Source organism: Daucus carota, chromosome 3 (assembly GCF_001625215.2).
Source record: "Daucus carota subsp. sativus chromosome 3, DH1 v3.0, whole genome shotgun sequence".
NCBI lineage: Eukaryota > Viridiplantae > Streptophyta > Magnoliopsida > Apiales > Apiaceae > Daucus > Daucus carota.
The window spans coordinates 54,152,060-54,161,663 of NC_030383.2; the positions used below are offsets into that span (position 1 = coordinate 54,152,060).

Sequence of the window (9,604 nt, forward strand, 5' to 3'; positions counted from 1 at the left end):
AAATAATAAATTTGTCCGGTCCCGACCTGGGTCAATGTAAAAAATTGAAAAACTCGATAAAATAATAAGATAATAATTTTTCGGGAAATCTCTTTATAATTTTCGGTCCCAGAAAAATCATAAATTAATAATTCATAGAAACTTGCTTAAAAATACTGAACATTGAACATATTTATTCCTCTTATTTACATTTACCGTACAATACTTCAAAAGTCATTATTACGATAGTTACCAATTTAAGTTGAGTCCCAAGATTTGCAGCAATGTATTTCTAAGACGCTTAAACTAATTTGCCTTTTTATTTGGTATGTAGTGTATAATCGGTTAAAAACTCTTTAAATTAATAATTATTAATTTATCGATAAATTAATCTCTTTAAATTAATAAATTTTCATGATCCCGACATTATTAATTAATTTATAGAGTTTTTACTGTATTTTGTCTAAATATTTAGAAGTAAAAAAAACCGGATCGAACCGAGGCGACGACGTATTATTAAAAGAAAAAGTTAGGAGTGATAAGAACGCACCAAGAGTGTAAAATATTGCGGCAACTGTAACAACAGACAACTTCTTCTGTAACAAAAACGCAAACACCGAAAAACACACAAAGTCCGAAGCCCTGGAATCTGCAATTAGGGTTTCAATGATCGTCAACTCCAGCTCCAAATCAATCAACGAGACGGTGAACGGGTCCCACACCTTCACCATCCGCGGTTACTCCCTCGCCAAGGGCATCTCCCCCGGTAAATACCTCTCCTCCGACACGTTCACCGTCGGCGGCTACGACTGGGCCGTCTACTTTTACCCCGACGGTAAAAACCTCGAGGACAATTCCGCTTATGTCTCCGTCTTTATCGCGCTCGCCAGTGAGGGCACTGATGTTAGGGCTTTGTTTGAGCTCACTTTGCTGGATCAGAGTGGGAAAGAGAAGCACAAGGTGCATAGTCACTTCGATCGGGCTCTCGAGAGTGGCCCGTATACTCTCAAGTACAAAGGGAGCATGTGGTATGGTTCTGTTTGCTTGGATATTGTGTGTTTTGTTTGTATGTGATCGTTTGTTGCGTGATTTTGTGATGATAGATATTACGACTTGTAGTTTTGTCAATCGCTAGTGATTTGCATAAAATTGTGAGTAATTGTGATTTTTATGTGTAATTGTGCTGAATTGGGGGTTTTAGAGGTCATGATTGGTTTAATTGGAGAATGATTTGGTCTATGTATGTATGTATGTATGTATGTATGTATGTAACGGAATGCAGTTCTCTTTTTATGTGATTGTGCTGAATTATGTGTTTTGTGATCATTTATTTTTTTCCAGTGGTTTACTGTACTCTGCTCAGTCAGGCTTGTTGTGAACCTTTTGGGGACTACGGTTCTATTCAACACTGGATTGTGTAATGTGATTACTTCTGTTCCTAGTGATTGCAGCTGTATCATTGGTTTTACTAGATTCCTTTGCTTATATACAATGCAATGACCTTGTTTCCCGTATTGAATCATATGTCGAAAGAGGTTTATATCAAAGTGGTCACTTGACTCACTGTTCTCAACACGAGCTCATTTATACCACTTAATTCATCATATATATCACTCCCTTAAATTTGTCAAAAATAATTATGTAAGAAATGACGAAATTAATACTTTTGGCTTTGAATTATTCGTTATTTTTAAATTTTCTCAGTCAAATAGTTATCCTACAAGTGCTACATCAGCAGATGACCTCCATTCTATCATATTTTATGTTAATTATTTCGGGAAATTTAGTGCAGAGATATATACAGTGATTTAAGTGGTCAAAATGAGCTCCCATTTGAGAATGATAAGTTAAGTGAGACATTTGAGTGGAATGAGTGGCCCCTTTGATATGAACTCCTATGTTGATATAAGTTTGGAGCTTCCGAGTTAGATGGTTGGGTACTTTAAGTTTATTTGTTTATAATTTTTTTGCATGAGACTCAGTTTGGATGAGTAATATTTGATGCGAATATACCTTCTCCTAGCCAGTACTTCATATGGTGTATTGCATCCATTGCAGGGGTTACAAACGCTTTTACAAGAGAACTGCTCTAGAAAGTTCTGATTACCTGAAGGACGACTGTCTTTCCATGCATTGCACTGTAGGTGTTGTCAGGAACCGCATAGAGGGACCTAGACAGTATAGCATCCCTATACCACCATCAGACATGGGCCAGAGTCTCAAGCATTTAGTGGATTCAGAACTTGGTTCTGACATACTTTTTAGGGTTGGTGACGAGACATTTAAAGCTCATAAGTTGATACTTGCTGCTCGCTCACCTGTATTCAGAGCCCAATTTTTTGGACTTGTTGGCAATACAAAAATGGATGAAGTAACATTGGAAGATATTGATCCATCTATATTCAAGGTATTACTCTACATGCAATACTTCTATTAGTTTATATTAGTGTAAACTATATAATCATCATTATTGTTATTGTCGTCGACGTTGTCATCATCATCATTATTGTCTATTCTGATATAATTATATGCTAAATTGCTAATATTAATGTACACAAATTAATAAAGCTATTTGTATGTATATGTTTTTTTCTTAATTGTTTAAGCTAGTTGTTGAGGTTGAATTATAAACTAAAATTATATGTGGAACTTAAAATGCTTGACAGGAATATATAGATCAATAATTTGATTTTTGGAAGTAATTAGTCTTTAAAAATGAATGTGGGAGACTGGGAGTATTATGTGTTTGATGGTATGTTATAGGAAAAGGAAATATGAAAAGTACATTCGTGTACATGCTCTATATTAATCAGCTGTTAGTAATTACTGATGCCACGCTTACATTTTAGAATCAAAAATTTGTATATAAGATATATGGACTGGGCCTAGTTCGGTTTATTAAGCTGGAGCATATGTACCTATGGACCGGGAATATAGAACATATGGAACAGCGACTATGAAGCGAAACAAATGATAAAGCCTCTAGCTACCAAAAGGGATTTACAGGATGGAAATTGTGGCAAATGGAGAGACACGTTGTAAGGAAAATTGCACGTGTGGTTCGTTTGTAATTTAGGAGGTAAACAGGCGGTTTGTGGAAGAAGAGCTACGACATTGTTAGAGCTTTAGTTTGGAGTCCAGAGCCTTCACAAATAAATTACGATCAAGGAAATTTATATATTTAATCATCCAAATATTTACCAGTTCTTGTCAGGATTTTAATCATGGCGTGGGCAATACAACATTTAACTTTTCTTGGAATCTCGGCAGGATCACATGTTTGTTATGGTGATGAGTTCACAATGGTTTTTACTATACTTCCTCTGTCCCTTTGGATTGTGAACATGTTTTTTACATTGCTTGACATGCATTTTAGGACATACATAAAATATAGTTACATAACTTATTTTTGAAATTTTCTTTTTCTAAATAAAAGTTTAAACATTGAATTTTTATTTAGAAGAACCAAAAAGTTAAAATAATTAATGAAGCTATACTATATAGGAGTCTTAAAATGCGTGCCAAACCCTCTCCAAAAAATGTTAACAACCCAAAGGGATGGAGGGAGTATAAATACTCCCTCTGTCCCAGCGGGTAGTTTACGTTTGGACAAAGGGCTCGGCACGCATATTAAGGCTCTCATAAAATATTGTTCCATTAATAATTTTAAAATTCCTTTTCTTTTGAATAAAAATTTAATGTTTAAACTTTTATTCAGAATCAATTTCTTTTAAAAAAACAAGTCACGGAACTTTGCTTTGTAGAATTCTTAAAAGCATGCCAAGCAATGTAAAAAACTATATAGAAATGAGTGGGACGGAGGGAGTACATTATACCCATTCTTAACTAATATATTCGTTGGAAAAAATAAATTTAAATAGACATAAATTCCTTCAAGCAACAGAAAGCAGATGATGTTGATATTGCAGAACATGCCAATTAGTGCCATATCGAAATTATCATTGACTTTATATGAATAGAGTTGGGAGTTTCAAAGTACTTTCGTGCACGTGAGCATACATGAGATTCAATCACGTTTAATGTCCGTGTTAGGTACTCAATCAGGTGTTTGAGCATGTTGTGTGGTCATATTACAATATTAAAGCATAAACATAATTGCATAGAAACTTTTATTTTGGGACATAAGAGATGTCATGAACTCATGATACTAAATCCCATTACGTTTACTGGTTCATTTATCATCATCTTTACATCTTTAATGTAATTAAGTTCATTCATTCTTTGCAGGCTATGCTCTTGTTCCTATACTCAGACGAGCTTCCTGATATACAAGAATTTAGTGACTCAACAGTCGATTCAGCGTCTACTGTCACACTACAGAATTTGTTGGCTGCTGCAGATCGCTTTGGTCTAGACAGGCTAAAACAATTATGTGAATCAAAATTGTGTGAAGAAATTTCTGTTGATACAGTGGCAACAACTTTGTCCCTAGCGGATCAGCATAGGTGTTCACAGCTAAAGGAAGTATGTTTAAAGTTTGCTTCTGCAAACTTGGGAGGTGCGTATAGTCTGTAGAACCTGAATGGTGCAATTTTCATGTTCTGTCAATTTTGTTACAAACTTTCAGTCGAAAAACTCTTTTGACTTTTAAAATGCATGTTTGGAACTATGGAGGCAATCTAGGGGTATTGAATTATATAGTCAGCTTTATATAAACAATCCTTTGTTGTAAACTTAGTATGCGTTTGAATTTTGTATCAGTGATGAAGTTAAAATCCTTTGATCAACCTTTAGGATGTAATGGGTTGTTTTGACTGAAATTTGAAAGATTAGAGGTATCATCTCATGCAGAAATTACATATCCTTCATATTGGTTCATAATATTTTTGCACATATTGGGAAGCGAGGGTTCCGTTCGCCTAGTAATTAGCTATAGCAACTCCCAACATCCAAAACATGACTATAATTAGGTGCCTCAATATGTTTGAAAATGGATTATGTCTATTGAGCTTTTTACAAAAAATTCTGTAGTTGGAACCATGAGTCTACTGCCCCTTCCTATTGAAAAAGATCAGGGGTATCCATCTGCTCATGCAAAAAATTTATATCCTTCATTTTGGTTAATAATATTTTTGCACATATTGGGAAGCTAGGGTTCAATTCGCCTGGTAATTAGCTATAGCAATTACCAACATCCAAAATATAACCAGAATCAGGTACCTCAATTTGTTTGGATTGAATTCTGTCTATTGAACTCTTCACAGGCAAGCTGTAGTTGAAACCATGAGTCTGTCTGCCCCTTCCTATTGACTAGTGTCTGATGCCATCATGTCATCCACTTCTCTTATCAGAGCCTCCCCTGATATCAACTCCACTTCCTTTTTCTTCTTCCATCTTCCCTTCACTGATCCATTTATGGTGTTATTTATTATTTGTCCAATCAAGCACTTTTCTTTGTGATTGAGACACTGAGACACTGGTGAAGGCTGATGTATTAAGCTCTTGTGCCATGGTTACCAGAAATACCATTGAATTCATTCTTCATACAATTATTGTTCTTTCAGTTCGATTGCTTCCTCATAATTTACAAGGTTTGCATCAATGAAATGAATCTATGTTGGGGTCTGGTGTGTAACAGAACTATTCGCAACCTGAAAGAGTCAGGATTGATTAGAAAGCTTCATTGCCGAAATTTTGTTTGAAGACAAAAAACTATTGGGAAAATGCTAAATGAGATTCGTTTTATATGGATGACATGAAATCCTGCATTCAATTATTTCTGCACACGATTCCAAAATGTAGTTGTCTTTTACAATATTGGGATCTATTTGTGATACTGGCAAGAGAAGTAATCACTAAAGTAATGCATTAGCCTGATACAAGTTTTTTTCAGATCAGACTTTGTCTTTAGCTTGTGAACTTTAGAATGTTGAATAATGGCTTCTTGCTTTAAAAAAATTAGTTGTATATGAAGGAGAGAAGCAGCCAATGCTCAAAAGGCATGAAGCTGCTTGGTCCTCTAGGTACTAGCTAACCCGTTTGTGCTAGTACAATGTGATGGTCACTTACAAGTACGAGTTTAGTCTATATTTTAGTTTAGCCACTGTGAGAAATTGTAAGTTTGTCTTGTCCCTTACCTAAATTTGTGAGAGATTGATCACATTAATTCTGAATAACCAGTTTTCGTAGTCGTTTATATTTGACTTTGAAGAGTTTGATATATATATACATGTTTTGCCATGTAGCATTTACTGGAGTTTCTGTTTGATGTTGAAGGTTATGAATGCATTGAAAGAATGGACATCCAAAGCTAGAGAGCATTCACATTAAATTGAAATTTTGTTCATTGCATTCTTAGTATTTTAGTTAAATTTGCCTTCAAAGTTCAAACTTGGAATGTTTTAGCTACTTCATCTAATAGATTATACATCTTTTGGATAAACTCTTTTACTGCTCGTGTGTTTATATGGAGTTATCTGCTCGTGTGTTTATATGGAGTTATTATATATTAATATGCAGGATCTGTTTGATTTTCTGTTAAATGAAAAGGTCTGCTAAATAAAGAGGGGAGAGACCCTAAAACTTTTCCTTGTGAAACATAACCGATCCTTGTTGACCAGGCTTATCTAGCGTATATTCATGATGTTTGTAGTGTACTTGGACGGCTTTCTTTTATTATCTGTGATCTGTATGTTTTATATATACCTCATTCTTGTAATTGTCCCCCCTCTTTTGATGCACGTGTGTTTTACTTTAGGAAGCTTACCTAGCGTTTCTGACTTTTGAATTGTATGTTTGGTAGTGTTTATGCAGTCAGAGGGGTTCAAGTACTTGGAAGAAAACTGTCAGTCTTTAGTGGCTGAGCTGCTGGAAACAATCGCTTCAGTGGATGAGAAACCAGGCTCCACTTTGAGTAGGAAGAGAAGTAGCAGCAGCATTATTGGGATAGATCTAATGGCAGAATGGGATGCAGCAGCTGCAGAATCTGTAAACCCTGTTGTGAGGCGTGTGCGGAGGCGTCAGTAGAAGTGGTGGTGATTCTTCCAACTGCACCAGAACTCACAGGGGCATCGTTCTAACCACCTAGTAGTTCAGTATAGTTTGTTAATAGCATAGTTTTCTGTATGTTAGTTTGCTTGATATGCATAGTTATGCATGTTTCATACAGTTTTAAAGTCTTTCGTGAAGATCAGAATTGGTGTTTGCAATTTCACATATCCTTAGTTTTGCAATGGGGATCTTCATCTCTTTTGCAACTTGATGTGGTTGAGGCATCAAATCATATAACCTGATGCTTTGAAATCAATGCACATATACTCAGTCACAGTATGTGGATTACAAGAGGCATCAGCATAGAGCAGTACTTAACACCTAGTACTACTTTATTTATAGTACTATACTTTATTCTATACAGAATAGGAGCATAAGTACAGTGATAAATTAAGAAGGGTTTGCAGAGGAATTCCAATCAATGTCGGTCCAGAGGAAGGCTCCCATGGCGAAGGCTCTCTTGTAGGCGAGATCTCCGTTCGGAGACAGCCCATACGCAGCCAGAAGCATGTCGAGAATTCCTTCAGGCATGTCTTGGTAGTCTTTCTTGGTGTAGCGTGGGTAATGTAATGGCATCTGAAAGTATGTAACAGTATTGTTACAACTTTGCTTGTTGCTCTCCATGTATTTCAGTATCCTTGTGTGCATGTGCCAAATTTGTTAACCTGAAGCTTATTACAACGATGATATATATACAGTCGCAGAAAAGCATGCGTATGGTATTGATTCATGGTGAGGTACGGTGTTGATAAGAGCTGAGCGATTGTCACATGAATGGGGTGTGTGTGGTAGAGAGGGTGGCTTAAAGTGCATGTAAAATTTCACAGAAAAGAGATGATTTAACTCCTACAGCATCCTGCAATTGGCTAGGGACGGGGACTAGAGAACGCGGCAGTTGATAGATGAAAATGAAATACATAATGTATTCTCAGTTCGCTTTAAAGTTGCAGAGGAACGAATCACTTGGAATGTTGCTAGCAAATAGCAATCAGCTTGTGCTCATGCCTTTAACGAAATAAATAATGGGATGCTTTATGCCTCTTTCAATTACCTCTGTGTTTCAGGTTTGGTTGGAGCCTTGGAGGATATAGTTAAATGTAACTGTTCTATTTTAAATCAATTTAAAATATTTATTGATAAAATCAATCAATTTCTTATTCGAAATTAACTCATGATAAAATCTAGTCAGTTGACTCCCAAATATTTTGTGGGAAATAGTCACTGTATCTATTAAGCTATTGCTTTTTCTGGAAAGGAGGTATAAAATATTTTTCTATTTTTATTTTCAATTTGATGAATTTGAAAATTATTATTTTCCGGACCAGTGAGATATCAAGAATGTTTATTAAACATTTGCCTGAATTCCGTCCAATCAATCTGATTAACTACTCTATTAAACTTCTATTAAAGGTTCTGGCAAATAGGCTAAAACCCAGTCTCCGATATCTTATTTCGGAGGAACAATATGTTTTTATCCCTGGAAGATATATCAGTGATAGCATTTTATTGGCTAATGAAGTTGTTATGCCCAAAATTTGACTATGAGTATATATGAAAAGGTACGGCCCTCGGAGGTGTAACCTCTATGAGAGGGCGTAGCCCTCGGAGGGCTTGGCCTATGTGATAGGGCGCGGCCCTCGGAGGTGTGACCTCTTTGAGAGGGTGTACCCCTTGGAGGTGTAACCTCTATGAGGGGTATGACCTTTATGAGAGGCTTGAACTCAATGAGAGGGCGTAGCCTTTGGAGGTGTAACCTCTATGAGAGGCTTGACCATATTTGGCCACATTTGGCCACGTGAATTGGGAGAGGGCGCGCCCTCCGCGGGTAATCCGGGAGGCGCGGCCCTTTGTCTCAAGAGCAGGATGTCACGTGTCTGAAGTGTGAAGAGAATGAGGAACAAGGGTCAAGGGCGCGCCCTCCGTGGTCGCGCCCACAGGTGATGAATATGTGTGAGGTTGAGTGAGTCTCGACGACGACCCTTCCGAGGGATACGAAGACCTACCCTTCCGAGGGATATGAAGACTAGTGCCGGGCTCATCTGGTAGTGATCAGGCTCATCTGGTAGTTCCCGGGTTACGTCCGGGCATGATCTATAATCCCCAATCCTGCTATCTGCCGGGTTGTCCTCGTGCGGGGGCTTGGGGTGATCATGATTGTAGAAGGCCCTCAGGGGTGACATGAAGGCCGATCATATGTCCGGGTCCTGTATTCTGGTGAGTTAGTCCTCATTGGGGGACTGGGACGATCGTGTAACTTGGCTCCTCATTGGCCTTACCTTTTAGTGAGAACCTTCACTAGGGGATAAGGACGCGTCCCTACGCCTCGTAGGAGTGGTCACGGCTCTATCCGATGTCTCCTCCATGCTACTAAGAGTAGAGGTTAGTGTCATCTCTCGTAGTGGAGATGATGCCGTATCCGTGATGTACTTGGACTAGGATTCTAAGGTAGTCGCCTCAAGACATACTTCTAACTGGAGTAGAACTCTAAGTGATAAGTCACCGACCCACGGTTGGTCTTATCCCCAAGAGGCCTAGTCCTGATCAAACTAGGAGTCTTGGTTCAATAGAACTACGTATGGCTTGATCCCCTATAAATATAGGGGTGCGTAGGCAC

General features: G+C 37.5%; 1 protein-coding gene across 1 annotated transcript; it reads left to right on the forward strand.

Annotated features, from left to right (window-relative positions):
- Positions 1–523: 523 nt before the first annotated feature.
- LOC108215259 (BTB/POZ and MATH domain-containing protein 3) lies at positions 524–7,287 on the forward strand. Its single transcript, XM_017387676.2, has 4 exons — positions 524–1,007; positions 2,038–2,386; positions 4,228–4,498; positions 6,743–7,287. Exons 1-4 carry the CDS (start codon positions 646–648, stop codon positions 6,964–6,966), a joined length of 1,206 nt encoding a protein of 401 aa, XP_017243165.1. The 5' UTR covers positions 524–645; the 3' UTR covers positions 6,967–7,287.
- The last annotated feature ends 2,317 nt before the right edge of the window (positions 7,288–9,604 follow it).

Excerpts from the sequence above, each read along its gene's own strand:
- LOC108215259 (XM_017387676.2), top strand. The coding sequence starts at position 646 with ATGATCGTCAACTCCAGCTCCAAATCAATCAACGAGACGGTGAACGGG. Across the intron at positions 2,387-4,227 it reads TTGATCCATCTATATTCAAG|GCTATGCTCTTGTTCCTATA; the intron begins GTATTACTCTAC and ends CATTCTTTGCAG. Across the intron at positions 4,499-6,742 it reads TGCTTCTGCAAACTTGGGAG|TGTTTATGCAGTCAGAGGGG; the intron begins GTGCGTATAGTC and ends TATGTTTGGTAG.